At 47.6% G+C, this 27,918-nt stretch overlaps 1 protein-coding gene and 1 non-coding gene across 3 annotated transcripts; both read right to left on the bottom strand.

The window, feature by feature from the left end:
• Nucleotides 1-2,522: 2,522 nt before the first annotated feature.
• CXCR1 (C-X-C motif chemokine receptor 1) lies at nucleotides 2,523-6,506 on the bottom strand. 2 transcript variants are annotated; one of them, XM_032278260.1, is made up of 2 exons: nucleotides 6,277-6,506; nucleotides 2,523-4,900 (listed from the first exon to the last, which is right to left on the bottom strand). In XM_032278260.1, the coding sequence occupies exon 2, from the start codon at nucleotides 4,890-4,892 to the stop codon at nucleotides 3,816-3,818; it is 1,077 nt and encodes a 358-aa protein (XP_032134151.1). In that variant the 5' UTR covers nucleotides 4,893-4,900; nucleotides 6,277-6,506; the 3' UTR covers nucleotides 2,523-3,815. The 2 variants fall into 2 exon arrangements, with proteins under 2 accessions (XP_032134151.1, XP_032134150.1); XM_032278259.1 differs by having other exon boundaries at nucleotides 2,523-4,904; nucleotides 6,277-6,502.
• A 13,608-nt stretch (nucleotides 6,507-20,114) lies between these two features.
• On the bottom strand, nucleotides 20,115-20,218 carry LOC116552065. The gene has a single exon (XR_004269190.1). It is a non-coding gene; the product is annotated as a small nucleolar RNA U13 (small nucleolar RNA).
• Nucleotides 20,219-27,918: the final 7,700 nt, after the last annotated feature.

Raw genomic sequence — 27,918 nt, 5'->3', positions numbered from 1 at the left:
TACTCCAGCCTGGGCCACAGAGTGAGACTCCTTCTCAAAAAAAAAAAAAAAAAAAAAAAAGTCGAGTTAGCATATTTCAATTATTTTTTATTTTATTATGTCTTCGATTCATTTCTACCCTGAAGGTTGGAAAGAAGACTTTGGATTTAAAAACTGAATACCAGGCTGGAAGAACACATCGGTGCTGAGAGCTTCGCTGTTGGCTCCTTGTGGCTTTCTGGGTGGAGCCTAGAGTGGCCTCTCCGGCCTCTGCATGGAAACAGCGAAAGACTGGACTCCACCACTGTCTCTTGGTGAGTGGTCTTCTCTAGGAAAACACATCTTTGGGATGATCTTTAGACCAAAAAGGAGACTGTCATTTTACTTCATTTGCATCTATGAGATTTTTCAGTCTCTGAAAGACTCTTATGGAAATACTACTTTGCTGAGAAAGGGGCAAATTTTAGCTCCGTGGCATAAAATGTGGATTATCAGTTAGGATTTTTGCTGGAACTAACAAGAATGGTCCACAGGATGGAGGGCAAGGGGTGGTGAGAGGCAGTGGTTGGTCAGAAGAACCAACTGCTGTTAGTAGATTGGTAAGAAGAACCAATCTACTGTTTAAGGGAAAACAGTAGATTCTGACAGTTTGACTTAGAGTCTCAAACATTGTCACCAAGGCTACAAAACAAATTTTTGAGTGTTAACATCAGGAAACATTGTGCAGAACATGCAGTACATCCTAATCCCATCTCTCGACTTACCCTAATGTGCAACTCCAATCTCATCCCTGACCCCTCCCATTACTGACCCCCACTCCCGTCCTAAGATTCACCCCATCCCTGGTCCCAGCCCCATACTGGACAAGTGGGTCCCTCCTTAGGGCAAACACTCTCCCTGGCTCTGACCAGACATCTAATCCTCACCCTATCTAGTCATTGAAACATCAGTTTTTGACACTTCAATATACCGTTAACTAAGTACCAAGATCCTGGCATTTTTTAAAAAATCTGAAATCCAAATCATTTGTGTCTTGAGCTATACCCAGAAAACTACAGGCTGCATTAAAATTTCCAATCAGCCTGGGTGCAGTGGCTCACGCCTATAATCCCAGCACTTTAAGAAGCCGAAGCAGTGAGATCACCTGGGCTCAGAGGTCCAAGACCAGCCTGGACAACGTGGCAAGACCCCATCTCTACAAAACAATTTAAAAATTAGCTGGCATGGTGACACACAGCTCTGATCCCAGCTACTCTGGAAGCTGAGGTGGGAGCCTCACCTGAACTCAGAAGGTTGAGGCTACAGTGAGCTGTGTTTGCACCACTGCACTCCAGCCTGGGTGACAGAGCAAGACCCTGTCTCACTTAAAAATAAAAATAAAAAAATATAATCAAAAAATGTTGCACTTGTTTGAAGAGTCCACTATATCCCTCCCCTGTATAAAACAGCTCTGAGTTATTTTGTTGCTGTCTGAGCTTCATTTCCCAAGTTCCTAGGGAGGCTGAGCATCTTTCACATGGTTATGAGTCATTTACATTCCCCTGGACCCCATGTGGATCCGAACTTACTTACTGAAGCCCCTGATGGTGTCATCTTTGCGTACCGGGCATATGGTGAAGAAGGAGGAAGTTGGACTTTGAGGACACAGTAGGAGAGAGGGAAGGGGGATTAGCAGAGGGAGGAGGGGGAAAAGGAGGCCCCAGTTGTCAGCCCTCTGCCCTGGATTCCCTCTGCATCTTCGCATTCTTCTTGTCCTCTCTGCTGAATCAGGTCTATCTCTTAGGGCTCGAGTGCCTAACTCCCTCCTCACTCACCTGCTTGGACAGGCTCAAGCAGGAAAGACTGAGGAGCCTCCATCCTGGCCCCTGGAAGAGCATCTTAGACAATGCTCTGGAGAGGGTAGTGACCCTACCAGGGACGTCTGCTCCAGCCCTGTAGCTCCTAACCCTTCCCCGACATTCTTTCCAGGTATGACACCCCGTCCCTGAGCCTCACCTCTCCCAAACACTTATCCCATTCCAAAGCCTCACTCCATATCTGGTCCCAGCTCCATGCTGAATCTCCCTGTTCCCGACTCCTCACTGCGGCCCTGACTCTCACTCTCCCTCCTTGTGGATCTCTCCCGATCCTTGGCATTCATCCTCCTCTAATCTCATCCCAAGCTACCACCCCATCCCTGCCCCCTCCCCATCTCTGATTTCAACATCAATCGCTGATCCCCATCTCAACCTTGATCTAGGTCCTGCCTCTGAGCCTCACCCCATTCCCAACCCCAAGCTATCCCTGATTCTTCCCCGCACATCCTAAACCCACACATCCTGTTTTGCTTAAGCTAGTTTGACTTTCATTTCTATCATTTGCCATCAGAAGAGCACTGACGTCATCAGTCCTTACTTGGGACATTTTTACATGGATAAAAGTCGAAGGAAGCTAAACCACAAAGGCAAACTTGAGAAGTGGACAGCAGGAAGCTGAAAGGGGAGAGGAAAGACAAGAGAAGTTTTGAGCAGATGGTGTGCAAATGAGCTCTGGTCTTTTCAGCATCCGTTCATTCCTGTGATCATTATTTATTGCGCTTTTAACAGGCTCCAGGCACCAACGACATAGAGTGAACAAACAGACAAGGTCCTGTCTCCAAGGAGCGAAAACAGCCCAGGAAAACACCGCAACTCAGGGAAAGCATTTGAGGAGGGAGAGGCGAGCTCATATAATTGAGGAATCCAGACAAGGTCTAACCCAGAAGATGACATTCACCTCAGGGTGAAGCTGAGATCCCTGGAGGAGCATTTCCTTTTGCTTGTGGACAAAGGTATCCTCCATGGCCTGGGTATGGGCACCAACAGGAGTTTCTGTGCCTCAGGAGACTGTTCTAGCAGGAGTTCAAGCCCCAGGGAACACCTCCCTTCAGCCCAGAGAGGCGCCCTTTTGGGAGGTGCTGCCCCCATTCTTCTGCAGTAGCAGCCAGCAACGCTGCACACACTAGACCTGTCACACCCAGGAGACTTCCACGGGGACAAGCATGGAACAGAAATTTTATTAGGAATGTCTGCCTGCCCAGTGGACTGGTGACTGTGCATGGCTTTCTGGGGCTGCTGATGCTCCATGCCAGCCTGGAAGCTGCAGGAGGGTGGGGCTAAGGGCAGCTTGTCTTGTTCCACCTGGGGCTCAGCAGGTAGCCGGCACATGTGTCTGCAATGTTGGTCACGGGCGTAAAGGGGATTCTTGTGGCATAAGTCTGGCTTCCACACCCTCCTCCCCTTTGTTCACCCACCACCCCCAAGGGAAACATGTGTTTCCAGCTCCTCACAGGGCTGTTTTGGGAGTGGCTGGCTCAACGTCTCCAGCAGACACTGCAGCACACCCAAGATGGGAAAACCATTCCCTGAGCTCAGATCAGAGCACACAGAGCCACCAGCCTGGCGGGTCAACACTTAACACTCAGAGTTGAGGAGATGCTCCTGAGAGGGTCAATGAAAGCGTCCAGCCCTGATGAGGACGTAGCCTCCGCCCTGTTCTCTCATCTGATGTCAGATTCGGGGCTCGGATGTGACCATGCTAATTAGCCAGTTAGTGGGTTAAAGATGCGGCATTCAGCAGGAATGACGGTGCTTCCTTTCCACGGAGGTGCGAAGGCCGGTCCTTGGAGGTACCTCAGCAGCTCCTCAGAAGGTTGGCATGGCCCTTGAAGACACCAGTTCCTAACTTCCCCACATCCCATAGCATCCCCTCAAAACCCAGCGATGTGTCTGTCCAGAGCCAGACCACCTTCCGCACACAGCCTCAGGGTACTGGTTATTGTTTCCTTATGAGGAGAGACATTCCTTCACTGATGGTTTTTAGAGGTTGGAAGAGGCATTGACAGAGGAAGAAGTGTAGGAGGTAACATGATGACGTGCCAAGAACTCCTTGCTGACCAGGCCATGCATGGCCAGGATCTTGAGGAATCCATGACGAAAATTTTGGCCGATGAAGGCGTAGATGATGGGGTTGAGGCAGCTGTGGAAGAATCCCAGAATCTCGGTGGCATCCAGGGCCCGGTCAATGTCACTGCGGCGCTGACAGGTCTCCTTGATCATCTGGGTCCTCATGAGGGTGTCTGTGAGCAGGACCAGGTGGTAGGGCAGCCAGCAGAGCAGGAAGATGAGGACCACAGCAAAGATGACCCGCATGGCCCGGTGCTTCTGCCCCATGTGGGCCTTAAACAGCGTGCACACGGTGAATCCGTAGCAGAACAGCATGACCAGCAGAGGCACAACGAAGCCAAAAGTGTGGGGCAAGAGCCGCAACACCATCCGCCATTTTGTTGTGTCATTTCCCAGGACCTCATAGCAAACTGGACTGGAATTTTTTGGACGATAGGCCTCGCGGAAAAGGAAGTAGGGAAGGGACAGAATCAGAGACAGTCCCCAGCAGCCCAGACAAATAAACTTGACCAAGTAGCGCTTCTGGGTCAGTGTGCGTGTGGCATGGACAATGGCCAGGTAGCGGTCCACGCTGATGCAGGCCAGTAGCAGGATGCCACTGTAGAAGTTGACTTCCTTCAAGAGTGAGACCACCTTGCACAGGGGTGTGCCAAAAATCCAGCCATTCACCTTGGAGGCAGCCCAGATGGGCAAGGTCAGGGCAAAGAGCAGGTCAGCCAAGGCCAGGTTCAGCAGGTAAACATCTGTGACAGAGCGGCTGACCCTGCTGTGTAAGATGACCAGCATCACCAAGGAATTTCCCAGCAGGCTCAGCACGAACACTAGGGCATAGGTGACGACCACAACATACTTGTTGAGTGTCTCAGTCTCTATGTCACAGGGGCTGTAATCTTCTTCTACAGGTGGCATGGCAGTGAAATTTAAAAAGTAGTCATTAGAAAACATCCATGGGTCTATAATATTCCACATGTCTCCTTTAGTTTCAGCCATGGTTTGATCTAGCTGGACAGTTAGAAGGAAGAAAATGATTTAGTAGCTCAGATTCAAGGCTTTCTCATCAAGAATGTGAGAGCAGTCACTGGTGTGTCCTTTGCTACCCTGTTGGTTTGGCAACCAGAGGTCCCCTTCCTCCTTTGCCTCCAGCCTGGGCTTGTTTAGAGGTTGGCTTTCCCAGTGTTCTCCACCTTCCACAGCTCCAAGGCCTGGCCTGAGTATGGGGTAAGATGGCATATGGGGAAACATCTGAGCCCTAGCTCAGCCCACAACTGCCTCCTCTCTGTCTACGTCTCTACCTCTGTCCCTCTTTAGCCTTCTCCACCCTCAGCGGTGTCTCTGCATTCAGATGGGGGGACCAGGTTGGTCTTGGACATTCAGGGAAGGGCCAGCATTAAGGAGAATGCAAGAAAGCAAACCTGTTCCCAGGTGGCCCCTTCCATTATTTCCTTTTCTATTTTCTCCCTGATTCTTGTTTACCCTTCTGCAAATCTACTGGGAGAAGGAAGTGATAACAACGCATCGTGTTAAACTGCATATTTTAAGCCCTGTCTTTAAATAGGCAGCACCCATTTTGCTCCTCTGTCTAAAGGAGTTTTAAGCATTTGAGAAGATAAAGTCATAAAGTCTCCATCTTGGTCCCTGAAACCCTCCACCCTCCACAAAATCCACAGAATCATTCAAGAGTTTTCAAGTATATTTTCTATTGTGAAACATTTTGCTGAAATAAAATCTTCCCAGAAGCCCAATACGTGAAACAGGTAAAAGCTGACCCACTGCGGGGTAGAGCGCGCTAATCTCCCAACCCCAATGGCCCTTAAAGAGACCCTCAAAGCTCCAGGGCTCTCCAGAGAACAGTCTGAAAACCTTTGGAAAGTCACCCAGGTTGGTTGTAAGGACACCTAGCATCTAGTTCTCATTGTATCCTGATTCTACCATTAATAAGTCTCGTGACCTTGAGTGAGGTCCCTACCCCTGTAGATTTCAGTCTTCTCAACTGCAAATCGAGGAAGACAGAGCTGTTCACCTCTCACTTGCTGCCAGGCCTGAGGGTCTATGAGTCCACTCAGATCCACACATTTTAGCATGCTGCCTCCCTACCAGTATTTGCATTTTCAACAAAGACAAAGTCTTAAAGTGAAGCAATAAACATCAAATTGGGGAACTGTCAGCCTCTTCCCACAAAAGGGCGAGGCATAAAAAGAGGAGATGAGGCGGCGGTCCTCTTCACCTGCTACCTCCAAGTATGAGGAGCGGTCACAAGAGAGAAGGGGGAGCAGAAATCCTCAGCTCCTACAGAAATGAACACATTTTCCAAAATAAAGTCAAGCCAAGCCACCCTACCCCAAAGAAAGTCCTAGCAAACAGAGGTGGCTTCTACCTGAGGCACTGGCCAGGTGTGTCCAACCGGAGGAGCTGCAGTCAGAGATCAGAGTGACTTAACAGTTAGAGAGAACTTGGTGAATAAAGGGAAATAAGGAAACCACGTCAGACGACACTTCTCTTCTGAGCCCCTCCCATGTCTACATTTGGGGAAGAACAGTTTAAGTCAAGGGATCACAGGGTATCAGAGATTTCCAGGGTCCATATGAGGAAGCGGGGGTCCCAGGTGTAAAGCTGGGGTTGAGGGTGCGTTATCTGAACTCTCCACTCTATGGATGATCATTTGTATTCTCTTCCTTTTCCTGAATTTACTTCCATGTGTTTATTCCTAAATTCCCCAGTAGATCACCTGTGAAAGCTTGCAACTTGCCTGACAAGAATAAAGGGGAAAGGATTTGATTTACAGCAGAGATTTTAGGAGTCCCCTGTAGGAGGGACTTCGGGGCAATCCGGCGGGAAGAAGGCGGAGGACTGCACTTGAGCTGCTTGGACAGCAGGCACACCATCTCTGCTTATTTTGCAGGCTTCTTTGAGGCAGCCTGGTGGGGATTTGAAGGGAACACAAACCCTTCCTTTTTGCCAGCCACTCTTTTGCACAACCATTGTCATTGACCAGTTGAATTAAATGGCTCTGAGGCTGCAAGCGTAGGTCACTTCTGGAGTCTGGCCGGTTAACAGAGAGATCGTAGAGCTGGAGCAGTCCATGAATGGAAGAGCTGGGGTCAAGGTCACGGCTCCTCCCCATCTCAGTAATGAAAGACGGCTTCTCTGGGAACTCACCTTACCTGCATCCAGCAGCTAATGGTGTTCCCTAGCTTGAGTCTTCTGGCACCTTCATCACTTCTCCATAGAATCTGAACCCTACTGTACTGCAATGAGATGTTTGCTAGTCAGCCCTCTGAGTAGTGAGACAGCAATTCGTCTCTGTGTTCTCCTTCAGGGAATATAGTAAGTCCTCAATCAATGGCTGTGGAGTAAATGAAAGGAGATGTTTCTCCTGTGATTCATAGACTATGCGTCACCACCACGATTCAGTGTCTGTTGCTTTTGGCTACACACTGAAACCACCGGCATGCCTGATGGCTTCACTTCCACGCGGCCCAGCTGGTTTGCCTGGCGTTGTTTCTTCCCAACCTCCCCCTGATGTTTGGAGCTAGTGCCAGTCTGTGCAAGCATACATCCTGCCCTACCACAAATGCCAAACTTCGCATGTCCTGGATTCCTGCAGTTCCGCCACTGGCAAGCCTTTTTTTTTCTTTTTTCCAGGGACAGACTCTCACCGTGTTGCCAAGGCTAGAGTGCAGCGGTGAGATCGTAGCTCAGTGCAGCCTCACACGCCTGGACTCAAGCAGTCCTCCCGCCTCAGCCTCCTGAGTAGCTGGGACTACAGGCAAAAGCCACCACATCTGGCTATTTTTTTATTATTTTTTCTGTAGTGAAAGGGTCCTGTTATACTACCCAGGCTGATCTTGAACTCCTAGCCTCTAGTGACCCTCCTGCCTTTGCCTCCCAAAGCACTGAGATTACAGACATAAGCCACCATGCCTAGCCTGCAAACCTGTTTTTTAAGCTAAGTTGTGCTCTCCTCCTGAGCTCTTTTATCATTTGTAAATAGTAATAGGGAGTGTAAGGAGACAATGGCCACTCATGCTTTGCTATTACTGATGTTGGAATAGAAAGGAGTCAAAGATGGGGTAGTCCCAGGAGGTAGGGGACATTCTCTCTATTAATCATCTAGGGAAAAGGCAGCCCCAAGGGCAGAAAATGGTCACTGGAGACACAGGAGAAAAGAGATGAGAGCCTAGACTGCAAAACACCTGCCCGTACGCAAGAGCAATCCTGAGGCCGGAGAAGGATAGTTTTTGCCACAAGGGGGCAGCAGTCACTGGACAGGGAGGCCACTGCAAGACACCCCTTGAGAAGGACTAGGGCCAAGCGCAGGTATATTTAATACCCAGTGTTAAGTTCTTCTCTGTGTATAATTCCCTTCTGCTTTTCCTAAGCCCTCAGTAAAAGTCAGTTCATGATTCCAGTTGATTTCAAGGAATCACTGAGGGGTTAGGGAAGGGTCTGGTCTCCCGGAGCCCTAGGAGTGAAGGGGGAGCAGCCCACTGCATGAGTGTGGTGGGGGCAGCAACAATGCTGGCGTCTCCAAGAGAAGTTGCATCTGGAGGACAGGAGTGGAAAGAACCTTTCACTTTGCAGTAGGAGTGAGCATTTTTTTTCTTGACACAGAGTTTCGCTCTTGTCGCCCAGGCTGGAGTACAATGGCATAGTCTTGGCTCACTGCAACCTCTGCCTCCTGGGTTCAAGCGATTTTCCTGCCTCAGCCCCCCAAGTAACTGAGATTAAGACATGCATCACCACGTCTGGCTAATTTTTTGTGTTTTTAGTAGAGATGGGGTTCCACCATGTTGGTCAGTCTGGTCTCAAACTCCTACCTCAGGTGATCTACCCGCCTCAGCCTCCCAAAATGCTGGGATTACAGTCATGAGCCACCGCGCCCGGCTAGAAGAGAGCATTTTACTGAAGGAGAGAGAAAGCACATATAGATAAGTTCAGAATGAAATTTACCCACTTGAAAATGTTCCAGCAAGTCAGCCCACCTGACCTATCTCCTATACCTCACTTCCCACTTACACCTGTGCCCTCTTAAAACGGCCTAGAATGTTCCTGCTGTAAAAGCATTTTTTCATTCCATGTAGAGCTCTCAGTGCCACAAAGAAAGCTGTGACAGGTGCAGCCCAACTGCCAGTCAACTGGCAAAATGTGGCATCTCTTTGGGTGACATCTTCTTACCACTCTATTTCAATCATGGCAGCTTCTAAACAGACCACTTGAACAGCACACAGTATGGCTGCAAGAACATCTGTTTTGTCCCTGCATCAGCCTTGTGCCAGCTTAAGCATCTCCATCTCTTCTCATTCCTCCAGAAGAATCCACTTGGATCTGGGATCAAAGTAGGGGAAAGAGGTGTAGAAGGAGGTTTCTCCTCTCTCCCCTGTGATGTCATCATAACCACAGCAACAGGTTCAGGGAGTGAGTCTGTGACCTAAGATGGTCTAGTGAGAGCAAAGGTCAGATGTTTGCTCAATGAATGTGGAAAAGCAAGTATGTCGTCTTGTTGCGGCCAGCAGCCATTTTGCTACCATAAATGGCAAAAACAGTCCAAGGGGAAAAAAAAAAACAGCACAACACGCAGAAGAAGGCAGGGCTGAGAGAATCAGAGAAACAGAGCTGGATCCCTGAACGAACCAGGCCCAGAGGCCATCTTCTCCTTGTCCTTTCCTCGGTTCCATGAGCCAATAAATTCTCTTTATTGTGAAGACCAGTTCAAGTTGATTTTCTGTTACCAGGAACCAAAACGTGCCCAACTGTGAGAGTTCTGGAAACCAAACGTGATCTAGGATGAGAGAAGCAGGGAGTAGTGTCAGTGAGACACTGGGTCCAGGCTTTGGTGGTAAAGACACAGGGGCATTGACAGACACGTGACCTGGTCAGGCGTAGATCTCCGAGCCCTGATCACCAAGCTCCAGAGGAAGCCAGAGGAGGACCTAGAAAAGTGAGCATATTTGTTTCCCGCAATCTCCATTTTAAAAAATTAAATTTAATTTAAAAATTGTTTCCTGCAATCTCAGTTTAAAAAAATTAACAAATAAATAAATAGGCCAGGCATGGTGGCTCATGCCTTTAATCCCAACACTGGGAGACCAAGGCGGGAGGATTGCTTGCCTTCAGGAGTTCAAGACCAGCCTAGGCAACATAGCGAGACCTTATCTCTACTAAAAATAGAAAGTAAAAGTAAAAATTAGCTGGGCATGGTGGTGTGTGCCTGTAGTCCCAGCTATCATGGAGGGTGAGGCAGGAGGGTCCGTTGAGCCAGAGAGATCAAGGCTACAGTGAGCTATGTTCACACAACTGCACTCCAGTCTGGGTGACAAAGTGAGATGCTGTCTCTAAACAAATAAATAAAGTGAGCGTATGAGCCTGGGCCACACAGCGACACCCCATCTCTACAAAGATGTTTTAATTATCTGGGTGTGGTGGCACACACCTACAGTCCCAGCTACATGGAAGGCTGAGGCAAGAGGATCGCTTGAGCCCAGGAGTTCAAGGCTGCAGTGAGCTATGATCACTCCACTGCACTCCAGCCTGGGAGACAGAGTGATAAACTGTCCCGAAAGAAATAAAAATTAAAAAAGGAAAGTGAGCATTTGAGCACACCCATCTGAAAGGAAACCCTCTGGAATGGATTCAGAAAATCCTCATGAAGGACCCAGAATTCCCTGCTTTGGAGCCAGACAGACCAGAATGGAAATACTGGCTCTTGTTCACTAGTTCGTGGGATACTGATCTTGAGATACTGATGGGAAAGCATTTTTTCATTCTATGCAGAACACCCATTGCCACGAAGAAAGTTGTGACAAGTGCAGCCTGAATGACAGGCAACTGGCAAAATGTGGCATCTCTTAACATTTACCAAAATATCCTTATCTATAAAAATGGGGATAATAAGACTTGCATCAGGCCGGACGCGGTGGCTCACACCTGTAATCCCAGCACTTTGGGAGGCCAAGGCAGGCAAATCACGAGGTCAAGAGATCGAGACCATCCTGGCCATCATGGTGAAACCCTGCCTCTACTAAAAATACAAAAATTAGCTGGGCATGGTGGCACACGCCTGTAGTCCCAGCTACCCAGGAGGCTGAGGCAGGAGAATTGCTTGAACCCAGGAGCGAAGGTTGTAGTGAGCCGAGATCGCACCACTGCAGTCCAGCCTGGCGACAGAGGGAGACTCCATCTCAAGAATAAGAATAAGAATAAGAATAATACTTGCCGCCGGGCGCGGTGGCTCACGCCTGTAATCCCAGCACTTTGGGAGGCCGAGGCGGGTGGATCACAAGGTCAAGAGATCGAGACCATCCTGGTCAACATGGTGAAACCCCGTCTCTACTAAAAAACTACAAAAAATTAGCTGGGCATGGTGGTGCGTACCTGTAATCCCAGCTACTCAGGAGGCTGAGGCGGGAGAATTGCCTGAACCCAGGAGGCGGAGGTTGCGGTGAGCCGAGATCGCGCCATTGCACTCCAGCCTGGGTGACAAGAGCGAAAACTCCGTCTCAAAAAAAAAAAAAATAAAAGAATAATACTTGCCTTTCCCAGCTGTTGTGATGATGGAAAACTTGAGCACCAAACTGGTATAAATCAGTTGCTATAAATCAGCTGGTACAAATCCCAGCTCTGTCCCTGGCTGGCTGTGTGCCCTTGGGCAGCTTAGATGCTCACCCTGTGCCTCAGTTTCCTCACCTGTAAAATGATAATAAAAATAGGACCTCATCTATAGGATTGGCATCAGGATCAATGAGTTAAAATATGTAATGTGCTTGGCACAATGTCTGGCAGATAATAAGTGTTCAGTCACTTTTAGTTTATCCTGGTCTGTCCGGCTCCAAAGCAGGGAATTCTGGGTCCTTCATGAGGATTGCTGAATCCGTTCCAGAAGGTTTCCTTCAAATGAGTGCTCAGATGCCCACTTTCCCTTATTTTTCTTTCTTTTGGGACAAGATATCACTCTGTCTCCCAGGCCGGAGTGCAGTGAGTACAGTGATCATAGCTCACTGCAGCCTTGAACTCCTGGGCTCAAGCGATTCTCCTGCCTCAGCCTTCCATGTAGCTGGGACTATAGGTGTGTGCCACCACACCCAGATAATTAAAACGCTTTTGTGGAGATTAGGGTGTTACTATGTTTCCCAGGCTCTTATGATCACTTTATTTATTTATTTATTTTGTACACAACCCCCTATGGTACTGTTGGGGTACCATGTATCAAACACCCAAAAATGCAGACGCTTTGATCCTGAAATCCCTTTAAAAGAGGGAAGGGAAGGCCGGGCGCAGTGGCTCACGTCTGTAATCCCAGCACTTTGGGAGGCCGAGGCGGGTGGATCACGAGGTCAAGAGATCGAGACCATCCTGGTCAACACGGTGAAACTCCATCTCTACTAAAAATACAAAACATTAGCTGGGCATGGTGGCGCGTGCCTGTAATCCCAGCTACTCAGGAAGCTGAGGCAGGATAATTGCCTGAACCCAGGAGGCGGAGGTTGCGGTGAGCCGAGATCGCGTTATTGCACTCCAGCCTGGGTAACGAGAACGAAACTCCATCCCCCCCCAAAAAAAAAAAAAAAAGAGGGAAGGGAGGAAGAAAAGGAGAGAGGGAAGGAGAAGGAGGAAGGGAAGAAAGGAGAGAGGGAGGAAGAAGGGAGGAAGGAAGGAAGGAAGGAAAGAAGGAAAAGAAAGAGTTGTTTATAATAATAAAATGGCAATAATTTCAATATTCGTCAAAAAATGTTTATACAAACTATACTGGATTTATAAAATGGAACACTATGCTTATATTTAAAATAATGTACAGCTATATTTAATGCTATGGAAAAGTGTAATATGATGCTAAGTGGCAATAAAGATTAACAAGCAGAATGTACAGTATAACATTTTATAGCAAATACATATACGTATATGTACAGGGAAAACATGGGAAGTATAGTCAAATGTTAGCAGGGGTTATCTTAGGGGAGTGGGATTGTAGAGTTTTGTTTCCTTCCTTATGTCTCTTGATGTTCCCCAATCTTTAAAATGAACATTACTTTTGCAATCAGAAAAAGATACACACCAGGCCCAGTGGCTCGTGCCTGTAACCCCAACACTTTGGAAGGCCAAGGCAGACGGATCGCTTGAATTCGGAGTTCGAGACCAGCCTGGCCAACATAGTGAAACCCTGTCTCCACTAAAAATACAAAAATTAGCCAGCCTCAGTGGCACGCACCTGTAATCCAAACTACTCAGGAGGCTGAGCCAGGAGAGTCAGACCTAACACATTGGCCTCAGAGGAGGAACACTAGAGCAAAAACTACCCTCCAGCCTCAGCGCATCTCAAATGACCCCGCCTCATACCAGTCACCATTTCTTAAGCCCTGAGACTCTCCAAGAGAAGAATGCCCGGGGCAGGGGAAGGGAAATACATCCCTCGCTCACCACTCCGCAGGCACATGGACAACAGGAAATAGCACAGGATTGCGTGTGGGAGATGGACAGGTCAGTGATGTAACCTTCCAAGGGGTTCACCTTGCCTGCTAACTAGACAGAGCCAATTCATCAAGACGGGGGAATTGCAATGGAGAAAGAGTAACTCACACAGAGCCGGCGGTGCAGAAAACTGGAGTTTTATTGTTACTCCAATCAGTCTCCCCGAGCAATCAGAGAGCAGAGTTTTTAAGGATAACTTGGTGGGTAGGGAAAGCCGGTGAGCCAGGAGTGCTGATTGGCCAGGGGTGAAGTCATAGCGAGTCAGAGCTGTCTTCTTGTGCGGAGTCAGTTCCTGGGTGGGAGCCACAAGATCAGATGAGCCAGTTTATGGATCTGGGTGGCGCCAGCTTATCCATCAAGTGCAGGGTCTGCACAACATCTCAAGCACTGATCTTAGGAGCCATTTTGGGAGGATCAGAATCTTGTAGCCTCCAGCTGCATGACTCCTAAACATTAATTTCTAATCTTGTGGCTAATGTTAGCCCTACAAAGGCAATCTAGTCCCCAGGCAAGAAGGAGGTCCACTTTGGGAAAGGGTTGTTATCGTCTTTATTTTAAACCATAAACTACAAACTGAGTTTCTCCCAAAGTTAGTTCAGCCTACGCCCAGGAATAAACAGGGACAGCTTGGAGGTTAGCAACAAGATGGAGCCGATTAAGTTGGATCTCTTTCACTGTCTCAGCCATACTTTGAAAGGCGGTTTCAGTGATGTGTGGGGTGAAAAAGCAGGCTGATAAAGTTCCCTTGCTGGCGCTCATTTGTGGAGCCAATGGGTATAAGTGGTGAAGATGGTTCACACTGCAAATACAGTGTTCTCATCTCAAAGCAAACTATAATCTCCAAAGAAACCGTGTGTGTCAGGGCGAGCGGACAATACCGTTTTGTACAAGATGTGTCCCTCATGCCCTGAAGCAAGGCTCCTCTCAGCTTCCCCACCAGTGACAGGTAATAGCCCCTGTTCTTACCTGCCCTGGCTCGGCTAACCCATGAATGCTTCACTCCCTGAGGAGGACACCTCCCATCATACCCCTGAGCGGAGTCAGGGAAGGATCCTACTTCCCATGAAAGGACCTCTCTCTTGGGCCGGACGCAGTGGCTCATGCCTGTAATCCTAGCACTTTGGGAGGCCAAGGTGGGTGGATCACAAGGTCAGGAGTTTGAGACCAGCCTGGCCAAGACGGTGAAACCCCGCCTCTACTGAAAATACAAAATTAGCTGGGCGTGGTGGCGAGCGCCTGTAATCCCAGCTACTCAGGAGGCTGAGGCAGAGAATTGCTTAAACCCAGGAGGCAGAGGTTGCAGTGAGCCAAGATTGCGCCACTGCACTCCAGCCTGGGTGAAGTGAGACCCAGTCTCAAAAATTAAAATTAAAAAAAAAAAGACCTCTCTCCTAACAGAACTGTTGCCTCTGCCACAGCTCTTTTGGCCAAATTGGGAAAGTGGGGTGAGAGCCGCCCAGCATTCTCCTCTCCTCTGCTTCCAAATGACTGTCATTCAAAGGGCAGGGGAAGCCAACACCCAGAGCTCTTTTGCTGGTCAGAGATTCCCTGAGTGTCTGTCCTTACCCCAGCCTGCTCCATGTGACTGTGTCATAAAGCTTGGGACTGTGATAGGAAATGAGGAAGCAGGGATAGGTAAATGTTGCCCTAAGAATGAGTCCCATTCTTCTGTTCTTGTGAGGATCTGTTCATGGGGAGGGTGGGATTGGGGGAAGCTTGACTTTGTGTCTTCATCAATAAGCTCATTTACACACACACACACACACACACACACACACACACACACACCTTTTTTCAGTCAAGGGAAAGACCAAGGAAGAAAGGAAAAAGCTTTCTCCAGGCCGGGCGCGGTGGCTCAAGCCTGTAATCCCAGCACTTTGGGAGGCCGAGGTGGGTGGATCATGAGGTCAAGAGATGGAGACCATCCTGATCAACATAGTGAAACCCCGTCTCTACTAAAAATACAAAAACATTAGCTGGGCATGGTGGCGCGTTCCTGTAATCCCAGCTACTGAGGAGGTTGAAGCAGGAGAATTGCCTGAACCCAGGAGGCAGAGGTTGCGGTGAGCTGAGATTGCGCCATTGCACTCCAGCCTGGGTAACAAGAGTGAAACTCCGTCTCAAAAAAATAAATAAATAAAATAAAAATAAAAATAAATAAATAAATAAATAAAATAAAATAAAAAAGCTTTCTCCAGCATTTAAACAAGAGGCCTGGCCTGGCACAGCGGCTCATGCCTGTAATCCCAGCACTTTGGGAGGCCGAGGCAGGTGGATCACTTGAGTCCAGAAGTTTGAGACCATCCTAGGCAACCCTGTCTCTACAAAAAATACAAAAATTAGCCGGGCATGATGGTGTGAGCCAGATGGTGTGTGCCTGATAGTGTGTGCCTGACGGTGTGAGCCTGATGGTGTGAGCCTGATAGTGTGTACCTGATGGTGTGTGCCTGATAGTGTGTGCCTGATGGTGTGAGCCTGATGGTGTGTGCCTGATGGTGTGTGCCTGATGGTGTGAGCCTGATGGTGTGTGCCTGATATTGTGTGCCTGATGGTGTGAGCCTGATGGTGTGTGCCTGATAGTGTGTGCCTGATGGTGTGTGCCTGATGGTGTGAGCCTGATGGTGTGTCCCTGATGGTGTGTGCCTGATAGTGTGTGCCTGATAGTGTGTGCCTGATGGTGTGAGCCTGATGGTGTGTCCCTGATGGTGTGTGCCTGATAGTGTGTGCCTGATGGTGTGTGCCTGATGGTGTGAGCCTGATGGTGTGAGCCTGATAGTGTGTGCCTGATGGTGTGTGCCTGATAGTGTGTGCCTGACGGTGTGTGCCTGATAGTGTGAGCCTGATGGTGTGTGCCTGATGGTGTGTGCCTGATGGTGTGAGCCTGATGGTGTGTCCCTGATGGTGTGAGCCTGATGGTGTGTGCCTGATGGTGTGTGCCTGATGGTGTGAACCTGATAGTGTGTGCCTGATAGTGTGAGCCTGTAGTCCCAGCTGCTTGCAGGACCTGAGCCCAGGAAGTTGAGGCTGTAGTGAGTCGTGATCATGCTACTGCACTATAGCCTGGGTGACAGAGGAAGACCTTATCTTAAAAAAAAAAATTAATTGTAATTTTAAAGAATTAGGCCGGGGTGGTGGCTTGTGCCTATAATCCTAGCACTTTGGGAGGCTGAAGTAGGCGGATCACGAGTTCAGGAGTTTGAGACCAGCCTGGCCAATATGGTAAAACCCCGTCTCTACTAAAAATACAAAAATTAGCTGGTTGTGGTGGCACATACCTGTAGTCCCAGCTACTCTGGAGGCTGAGACAGGATAATCACTTGAGCTTGGGAAGCGGAGGTTGCAGTAGCCGAGATAGCACCACTGCACTCCATCCTGAGTGACAGAGTGAGACTCTGTCTGAAAAATATATAAATGAAATAAAAAAGGTTTTAAAAAATGCCTATCAATGATAGACTAGACAAAGAAAATGTGGTACATATACACCATGGAATACGCAGCCATAAAAAACTTTGAGTTCGTGTCCTTTATAGGGACTTGGATGAATCTGGAAAATATCATTCTCAGCAAACTGGCCCAAGAACAGAAAGCCAAGCACCGTATGTTCTCACTCATAAGAGGGTGCAGAACAACGAGAACACGTGGACTCAGGGAGAGGAGCATCACACACAGGGGACAGTTGGGGGGTAGGGGAGAGTCAGTGGGAGTGGGGAGGAAGGAGAGGGTGGGGAGAGATAACATGGGGAGAAATGCCAGATATAGTATGCACCTAAAGTAAAATAAATAAATTTTTTAAAAAAGATTGTTTCTCTGACAATAGAGCTTAGATAATCCTTTCCTGGGAGAAACTGAGACAGAATTTTTTAGATCTTGTATTGCTTCCAAATCAATCTGTGTTCTGCAAAAAGCAATGAAAAGTATGTTAAATCCAGTTTGACATTAAATTCCTCCTCTCAATAGAATGGTGATTGAACTTTGGAAAACTAGTTATACTAGCTGGACTGTGACGTAGTAACTGGCTCATGACACGTGCTTGCAGTGTAAGCAACTATAAAACTGTGCAAAAGTTATTGGGAGACTATGCGGGGGCGTCGTAAAACAGGCAGTGCAGAATCGTAATCTTTGAAAGAATAAAATCCCATGAGATAAAAAAAAAAGAGGCCCACATTTTCTTTTTGTAATGGGTACTACAATTTAATTTAATTGGTGTTCTCGTTGTTCTGCACCCTCTTATGAGTGAGAACATACGGTGCTTGGCTTTCTGTTCTTGGGCCAGTTTGCTGAGAATGATGGTTTCCAGTCCTCACACCAATTAAATTTGTGTTAGATCGATGAAATATTGAAGGAGTGGAGAGGAGAAACAGCGGAACGGGATTCTCACCTTAGCTCAATAGATGGCAACTATTCTTCCAATTGCCAAAACTCATGGACTCATCGCCGATGCCTCTTTATCTCTCACACTCAACATTCAATCCACCAGGAACTGCTGCTGGCTCTGCCAAAATAAACTGCAGCTCCTGTTTTCTCACCTACTCTACTGCATGGCCCTGTCTTCTGCCACCCCGCATCCATTCTCACCTGTATCGTTGAAACAACCCCTCTCACCCCTGCTCCTGCCCATTGTGTTCTATGGTATAGTCTCAGCACATCAGCGGGAACAATCCTTTTACATTGCATGTCAGATCATTGTCACTCCTTCTTAGTATCCTGCACTTGAAGCAGGATATTTCCCTGACCACTTTGCGGGCGGGAACTGGAGTGTGGGTGCTGGAACTAGCCGGCCACTTCGGCGTTAGTTCAGTGGGCAGGGGCAAACTCCACTCGCTAAGACTCACTGCACTCCTCACTCATGGGAGGGGGAGCATGCAGGTGAGCAGGTACAGGAGCCAGGGTGAGTGCTTTTGGATACCAGCAGGAACAAATTCTATACTGGCCCCACAACAGCATCTGGCGGGGGTGCCTGCAACCCCTGAAGCCCCAGAGGAAGTGTTATGGCACTCTTTTAGCTCTGCTGTCCATGGATGGCTCAAGTGTCAACAGCTCAATGTAGGGTCAGTGTGACAGACTTTGGCACCCACCCTTGTGGCACACCAGTTCTTGTCTGGTGTCCAGGAGGAAAGAGGTCACATGACCCAGTCTGAAGGATGGTAAATGAGGGGGATTTTATTGATGATGGAGGTGGCTCTCAGCAGGATGGGGAGTTGAAAAGGGGACAGGGTGGGAACGCAATCCTCCCCCGAAGCTACATCATCAAACTGTCCCTCTGAAGTCAAGAGACTTCTCTCTGACATACAAGCGTAGTCTCGGATGTCTAGCTGCTTCTCCTCTCTCTACCGGCTGAGTCAGGGTTTTTTTATGGGCACAGGATTGGGGGTGGGGCGGGCCATGGGTGATTTTGGAAAAGGCAGCATTCGAGTGGGAAAACAGGGATGTAAGTTCTCATTTTAGGCCATGGTATCAGGCTTTTCGGCTTGAGGGTGGGGCCTTTGCCAGGGACCAGCCCTCTTCTGGCCAGAATTTCCCTGCCTCCTGTCCCTATCGCAATGTCTCCAAAGTACAAATTCTGTTGCTTTAAACATTGTGAGTGCATTTTAATTAAGTTTACTACAGAGAAATCTGGCAAACGCTACTTTACCCAAGTGAGGAAGGCTCACATCACCAGGGATGATGTAGGGACCTCAGGTACACCTGATACATTGTGATGAGAAGGCACCTCACTTCCAGGGTATGCCCTCCAACACCCACAGCCTCAGTGTCATCATGACAAAAACATCAGGCAAAATTGAGGGACACTCTCAGGACACCAGGCCAGTATTTCTGAAGACTGTCAAAGTCATAAAAAATAAGAAAAAATTGAGCATAGAAAATGAAAAAAAACAGACCACCGGAGATTGGGGAGACCTAGCAACTAAATGAAATGTAGTGTCTTGGATTGGATCCTAGAATAGAAAGAGGGGGAATGGATAAACAGGCCAAATCCAAACAAAAGCTGGAGTCTAGTTAATATGTACTTTTAAAGCACTTACAAATGCTTCTTGACTCGCCATGGCATTATGTCCTGATAAATCCAACATAAAGTGGAAAATGTTAAGTCAAATCATCCTAAGTCGGAAACCACCTGTATTTTATTTTATTGAGTTTATTCTTTACTTTTTTCTTTTTTTTTTTTTCTTTTAGATGTTTATTCTGAGCCAAGAGTTTATTCTTTAAATCAAGAATACGTTAGCTGACAGGGGTGGCTGACTCCCGTAATCCCAGCACTTTGGGAGGCCAAGATGGGCAGATCACAAGGTCAGGAGATCAAGACCATCCTGGCCAACGTGGTGAAACTCTGTCTCTACTAAAATACAAAAAAATTAGCCAAGTGTGGTGCCGTGTACCTGTAGTCCCAGCTACTCAGGAGGCTGAGGCAGGGGAATAGCTTCAACCCAGGTGGAGAAGGTTGCAGTAAGCCAAGACTGTGCCACTGCACTCCTGCCTGGCAGCAAAGCAAGACTCTTGTCTCAAAAAAAAAAAAAAAGAATAGTTTTTGAGCCAGGCGTGGTGGCTTATGGCTGTAATCCTAGCGCTTTGGGAGGCCAAAGTGGGTGGATACCTTGAGCCCAGGAGTTCGATACCAGCCCGGGCAACATGGGGAACCCCTCATCTATTATAAAAAATAGGTTTTTAATTTTGTCAAAGGCTTATGAAGATAGTTATATGACTTTTTTATTCTGAGGTACATTTGTATGTGAATTATGTATATCTTGTTTGTGTCAGATTGGTAATGTGCTGATGTTGTGACAAGGTTTAAGGGAGGCACATCTCACACATGCACTTGAACCCCCAACCATCACCCTTATGAGCTACAAAAGGACCTACTATGTGAATGATATTGATGGTTTTCCGGTGTTGAATAATGCTTGAATTTTGGGAATAAATCCCATTTCATCACAAGAAAAAGTGGATCTGCTAAAAGCTAAAGTCCTTAAATGGCCTTCAAGGCTTCCTCTATCTCCCGGCCTCACCCTCTACCCCCGTCCCGCCTCATTACCCCTCTGGATCTGTTTGCTAGGGCCGCCATAACAAAGTACCACAAACTGTGCAGCTTGAACAACAGAAGTTTCTTAGCTCATAATTTTGGAGACCAGAAGTTCCAGCCCAAAATGTAGCAGAGGTAGTTCCTTCCAAGGGCTAGAAGGGAGAAGCTTAATCTGTTTTGTGCCTCTTCCCACCTCCCTGTGGTTGCTGGCAATCTTTGGCGGTCCTTGACCGGTGGAAGCATCACCCTAATCTGCCTTCAGCTTCACGGTGCATTCTTCCTCTGTGCCTTTGTCTGTGTCCAAATTTCCCCTTTTTATAAGGATCCCAGTCATACTGGATTAGGGTCCCCTCTAATGACTTTATCCTAACTAATAACATCTGCAATGACCCCAATTCCAAATACAGCCACCTTCTGATGTACTGGAGGTTAGAACGTCCACGTGTGAATTTGCGGAGCAAAGACACTGTTCAACCCAGAACACCCTCTGATCATATCCTCCCACTTTTTTTTTCCCCATTTATTTATTTTATTGCATTTTAGGTTTTGGGGTACATGTGAAGAACATGCAAAATTGTTGCATAGGAACACACGTGGCAGTGTGATTTGCTGCCTTCCTCCCCATCACCTGCATCTGGCATTTCTCCCCTTGCTCTCTCTCCCCAGCTCCCCACCCCCCACCGTCCCTCCCCTATTTCCCCCCAACTGACCCCAGTGTATAGTGCTCCCCTCCCTGTGTCCATGTGTTCTCATTGTTCAACACCCGCCTATGAGTGAGAACATGCGGTGTTTGATCTTCTGCTCTTCTGTCAGTTTGCTGAGAATGATGGTTTCCAGGTTCATCCATGTCCCTACAAAGGACCCAAACTCATCGTTTTTGATGGCTGCATAATATTCCATGGTGTATATGTGCCACATTTTCCCCATCCAGTCTGTCGTCGATGGGCATTTGGGTTGGTTCCAGGTCTTTACTATTGTAAACTGTGCTGCAATGAACATTTGTGTGCACGTGTCCTTAACAGTAGAACAATTTGTAATCCTTTGGATATATACCCAATAATGGGATTGCTGGGTCAAATGGAATTTCTATTTCTAGGTCCTTGAGGAATTGCCACACTGTCTTTCACAATGGCTGAACTAATTTACACTCCCACCAACAGTGCAAAAGCGTTCCTATTTCTCCACATCCTCATAGCGATCATATCCTCCCACTTTGCTGCTGTGTCTCAGCTCCAGACATACTGGCCTTGCACAGCCGTTGCCTTAGGGCGTTGACTCCGGCTGTTCACTCCCTCAGAAAGCTCTTCCTTAGCTGCTCCCGCAGGTAACTCCCTCGCCTCTTCTAAGTGTTTGCTCCAACACACCTCTTGCTGAGGCCCACGCCATCCGCCTCTCTGCAGCTGCACCTCCCCCAGCCTTCCTGAAGTCCCTTGCCCTGATCAATTTAACGCATGCTTCTTTCCTCACTGCAGTCCTAACTTTCCTTCCTAACATACTATCCCATTTGCTTGTTTATTACACAGGCTATTGCTCATTGTCTCTCTCCTCCAGTGCATATGAGCTTCAGGAGGGCAGGGATCCGTATCTATTTTGACTACTGTATCCTTGGCATTACACATCCCCTTGGCAAGTAGAGGGTGCAATAAACAGCTGTTGAAGAAGGCAAAGCAAAAGAAGGAACGGATTCTATTGTCCTTTTTCTCTTGCCTCCAGTCTCTGGGAAATAACACTGGAGGGAAAGTTAAGCCCACTGTGGCTGTAAGAAATGACTTAGCAAAGCAGGAGACCACTAACTGTTCTGATAACACCTGAGATCAAGCAAGATTGCTTGGGGCGGGGGATGGGGAGCGAGGGTGGGTGCAGAATCTACTCTTGGAGGCCAGGGCCTGAAGTTGCAAGACCAGTCCAGGAGAGGGCAGCATTATCTTCAAATCAAACCAAGTATGTAACTGGAGGAGCCCAAGGAAGTAACCCACGTGAAAATTCCTCTACCCCATGGAAGTGCAATTATAAATTGGGCTAGGCACCCACGTCTAAAACTTAATACCACCCTTTAAGGTTTGCAAACCCTTTCAGATACGTTCATTCTCTCCTTAGAGTCCTCCTAGATGACAGCGTAGCCATTGCCAGAGTGTGAGCGGAATTTGTACTGAGCAATTAAACGATATCACCCATGTGGTTCCATGTTCCTCCACTTGTCACACGTTTCAAGCACGTAACAGTCCTGTCCCCGTGGTCAACCCCCATTTCCAGCCCACAGACCCTTCTTCCAGAAGGTTCTCGGCCTTTCTGAGTTAACCCACACTTTCAAATACAGCACATTTGGACTGACTGGCAAAGCAATTAAAAGGTATACAGAAAGCAAGTTTCAGAGAATGAAAGACTGTTTCACAGTTTTTCGGTCCTCCAGCTTGATCTGCCATAACACAATGCCATACACCAGTGATCTAACAAGAGAAATGTGTTTCTCGCAGTCCTGGAGCCTAGAAGTCCCAGATCAAGGTGCCAGCGTGGTTGGGTTCTGGTGAGGCCCCCCTCCTGGCTTGCAGATGGCTGCCTTCTCAATGTGTCCTCACATGGTGGAGAGAAAGAAAGAGAGGTCTGGTCCCTTCCTGTTCTTATGAGGACACTAATTTCACACAGGGGCCGTACCCCTCATAATCCATCACTTCTCCAAAGGCCCCACCTCCAAATCCCATCACACACGCGGCGTTAGGACTTCAATGTATGAACTTGGCAAGGACACAAACATTTTGACTCCACAGCAAGCACCATCTCACAGTTCAGCCAGAATGATTTCCTCCCCAAAAACACTCCTTACCTATTCATGAGTCAGGCTCTAGCAAGTTCTAACCAACTTTTATCTGTCTTCGATGCAGGCTTGCTTATTTTCTCTTACATGTGGCCAGCTGTACCAAGCTCTACCTGATGTGGCCCAACCTACAGAGTCAACATTCTGTCTGATGGACTCAGCTGCCAAAGTGGTATCCATGGTTGCAGCAAAAAGAAACCTCACGCATGGTGACCAGGGAGGTGGAGGGTGGAGGGGTTGGAGATGGGAACTGGACAGATGGGAGACAGGAGGGAAAAAGACTTTTTGTGAACAGCTTTTAATTGTTTTTTTAATTTTTGAAACGTGACACAGTTCCCACTACACATTTTCAATGTTTAAAAAAAATGTTTAAATGTTAAACAGTCATAACTCAGCCATGGTGGTGGGAGGCCTGGGGTGCAGCTGAGAAGCCTGCTGTGAGCTCTGGTGTACGTGGTTGTATGTCTTCTGGCTGCTCTGCCTCAACTTCCATCCAGAGAGCCGAGGAAGCCTTCAATTTCAATTCCAGGGAGCGTCTTTCTGGGTCCTGGGCTTAGAGACCTGTGATTCTCTTTATTCCCTCTGCTCCAGACTCTCCAAATCTGCCCACCCTGGGCTCTCTTGGCCCCTGTGTCTTTCCTGTCACAGGTTTGTCAACTGCCTCCATTCGTTGCCTCCCCTTAGCCCTTCCTGTCCTTATGGTTTCTAAATGCAATTCTAATAGCTTCGCAAATGTGCTCCTCCACTTTCCTAGGCACTGAGGAAACCTTGACCCGTGGCTTTCATTTCACCCTCGCAGTAAATTCTAATTGACTTTCACTGACCACTGGAACCCACCTACTTGCCCTGAGAACATTCCCGTTATCTTTCAATTAAAATAAGACCCTTGATTTAGGGCCAGGCACGGTGGCTTATGCCTGTAATCCTAGCACTTTGGGAGGCTGAGGCAGGTGGATTACCTGAGGTCAGGAGCTCAAGACCAGCCTGACCAATATTTTGAAACCCCATCTCTACTAAAAATACAAAAATTAGCCGGGCATGGTGGCACATGCCTGTAGTCCCAGCTACTCGGCAGGCTGAGGAAGGAGAATCATTTGAACGTGGGAGTTGGAGGTTGCAGTGAGCAGAGATCACACCACTGCACTCCAGCCTGCATGACAGGAGCGAGACTCCATCTCAAAAAAAAAAAAAAAAAAAAAAAGATCCTGGATTTATACTTTAATATACATATATCCAGGCTGGGCACAGTGGCTCATTCCTATAATCCCAGTACTTTAGGAGGTCAAGGCAGGAGGATTCTTTGAGCCCAAGAAGTCAAGACCAGCCTGGGCAACATAGTGGAAACTCATATCTCTACAAAGCAATTTTAAAAATTAGCCAGGTGTGGGGGAGCACATCTGTGGTCCCAGCTACTCAGGAGGCTGAGGTGGGAGGATTGCTCGAGCCCAGGAGGTCAAGGGTGCAGTGAGCCATGATCACACCACTGCGCTCCAGCCTAAGCAACAGACCAAGACCTTGTCTCAAAAAATAATTTTACATTTATATATATATATATATATATATCTCCAGATTCATGGTGAAATTACCTCTCCCTGTTCCAATGCCACATGTTTGGTTCAGCCTGCAGATGGGTTTCTTTGACTGCATGGGATTGGTTTGTTTGTTTAAATTAGAATTGGTTTCTAGCTTTTAAAACTTGAGGCTTTTTCACATTTAAAAACATCTGGACTTACACGCCTCCTTTAAAATTTCAAAGATCTAGGCTGGGTACCGTGGCTCACATGTATAATCCTAGCACTTTGGGAGGCCGAGGCGGGTGGATCATCTGAGGTCAGGAGTTCAAGACTCAACTTGGTGAAACCCTGTCTCTACTAAAAACACAAAAATTAGTTGGGCATTATGGCAATTCTTCTACCTCAGCCTCCCAAGTAGCTGGGATGACAGGTATGTACCACCATGCCTGGCTAATTTTTGTATTTTTAGTAGACATGGGGTTTCACCATGTTAGCCAGGCTGGTCTTGAACTCCTGACCTCAGGTGATCCACCCACCTCGACCTCCCAAAGTGCTGGAATTATAGGTGTGGGCCACCACACCCAGCTGTGATCTTGGGAAAATTAATTTTCCTCTGAGCCTCAGTTTCCTCATCTGCAGAACGAAATGAGATGGTGAATGCAAAGTTCCTGGCACCCAGTTGGCACCAGATATATGTTAACTATTATTACACAGTTTAATATATTGACTTTGTAAATGCACACAGATAAAGTGATGACTGATTTTCACAGTAAGAAACTCCCTAGAGTTTAGACTCACAGACTAAGGATGGGAACACTATTTTCCTAAAAATTGCCCTATTTGCCTTCACTACATTTCCTCTCACATGGAAGAAGCTACCTTTATTCAATACTGTTTAACAAGCAACCCACTGCTACAAACACTAGGCATACCTGTGGCTAAGCACAGTCTCTGCAACAGTGGAGTCAAGCGGGTAACTGCAATAATAAATGTATGTTCAAGCTGCAGTGGCGGCAAGGAACGCTTCCAGAAAGAGACGACACTTGAGCTGGGTCTTGCAGGATGAATAGGGGTTTCCCAGACAGACCTGGGGAAGGAGGCCTGTCTAGGCACAAAAAAAAACAGCATATGCAAAGGCACCGAGCAATGAAAGAGTAATGGAATCCTCAGAGTTAACAGAGAGTTTGTATCCTGAGCAACCAGGGAAGTAGATGAGGCCAGCAGGGGAGGTAGGAATTAAATCATGCCCTGTGTGCCATGCTGCAGAGCTTGGATTTTGTGCTGCAGATAAAGAACCACCGGCATATTTCAGGAAGATACTCCTCCAGCAGAATGGGGCTAGATTGACAAAAGAAAGAACTGAAGCAAGGCCAGCCAGGTACTAGTGCTGCCCACTGCTCAGAAGAATTGCCTGGGGTACTTGTTAAGAATACAGATTGCAAGGCCTGATCCAGACCTGCTGAGTCTAAGGCGAAGGGCCTGGGAATCTATACAGTTAAAAAGCATCCCAGGTTTTCTAACAACCAAGAAAACACAGAGCATAGGCGATTGCGGCCACCATCCTCTGTAGGAGAATAAGGGGAAAGGGGGAGGGGCGTGTTACTGTGTAATTTAGGGAAAGGAATCTGCATGATGTCAAGGAGTTGTGTGCCAGGGTGAAGACAGCCTGGCATGGCTGCGTAGATGGTTGTGTCATTTACCAAGATAGGGAATGCAGGAGAAACAGCATGTTTAGGGGAAAAGAAATCATGACTTATTTTTGACCAGGAATTTATCAAAACGCTCAGTCACCCAAGGAGAAACTATGACGTGAGAAGGGAGAAGGGTCGCAGCTCCCAAGTGCACTTATTTTCTCTTGCGCTTCTCACAAATCCGTGACTTGAATGGCTCACATCTTCCAACCACGTTGAGTTATAATCGGGACAATAAATTACACACAGAAAGTTTGAAAATAGGCTGGGCGCGGTGGCTCAAGCCTGTAATCCCAGCACTTTGGGAGGCCGAGGCGGGTGGATCACGAGGTCAAGAGATCGAGACCATCCTGGTCAACATGGTGAAACCCCGTCTCTACTAAAAATACAAAACATTAGCTGGGCATGGTGGCACGTGCCTGTAATGTAATCCCAGCTACTCAGGAGGCTGAGGCAGGAGAATTGCCTGAACCCAGGAGGCGGAGGTTGCGGTGAGCCGAGATCGCGCCATTGCACTCCAGCCTGGGTAACATGAGTGAAACTCCGTCTCAAAAAAAAAAAAAAAAAAAAAGTTTGAAAATAGACAAACCGAAAACTAAACATTCCCTAGGTCTCTAAAGTTCAGCACATGACAGGGCCAAGCTGCATCCTGCCCTTTGACTTAATCCAGGGACAGAGTTGATGGGCAACATTGACAAGCCCCAGAAGAAACTCAGTCTCTCATGTATTTATTCCCTTTGTCTCTTGGTGCTATTTAAGGAACAAATACTTCCCCTTTAAAGGTAGTCATCTTAAAAATAGAAAGACAGCATGAAAAATGTGTTAGTTGTTGGAAAACCTGGGTTAGAGTCACACGGAGTTTGCCAACTTAACGCAACCTCTTTGGAACCTCCTTCTCCTCTTTGTAAAATAAGGATAATAATAACCACTTTAAAGAAGAAATGAGAAAACAAACTTTAAAATGCATCCAGAACTCTGCTCCAGGCTGTAAAGAAGAGAAACCCACTCCCAGGAGCTCACGTCGCAAGTCAATGGAACTGTTACAGCAGGCGATCTTGCCAACTTGCGAGAACAGGCAATGCAGGACAGTTTGTCACTCAGGAACTGGAGCTGGAAGCCTGACGCTGCTCCCACTGCAGCGTTCTCTGTGGGGCCATATGGTCCGCATCTCTGCTTCCCTGCTTCCCTCTGCGGGTCGCGCACTCCCACACGGCAGACACAGAAGTTGTCTATCCACTATCCAGTCCCCTTTCTCTCTCACTGACAGAACCTCCATTGGATGAGGATGGTCTAAACCAGTTATGCAACCTATTGCTCACTCTCCCAGCCCTCTTTACACCTAGCAGTGGCCACAGATATGCTATGTGATGATTAAAATTAAAATAGATTCACCATGAATCACCCAAAACCATCCCATTTTTACCAATGGAACACTTCACAAAAGTGTCGGTAAGGCTCAAGGAGACTAATGGGAGCTCTGAAAACTTCGCTTTTCCTCCCAAAGAGAAAGAAGGACACT

Source organism: Sapajus apella, unplaced genomic scaffold (assembly GCF_009761245.1).
Source record: "Sapajus apella isolate SASKATOON/1434 unplaced genomic scaffold, GSC_monkey_1.0 scaffold10, whole genome shotgun sequence".
Taxonomy (NCBI): Eukaryota; Metazoa; Chordata; class Mammalia; order Primates; family Cebidae; genus Sapajus; species Sapajus apella.
The sequence above is the reverse complement of the archived record's forward strand: the minus strand, read 5'-3'. Positions and strand labels throughout refer to the sequence as shown.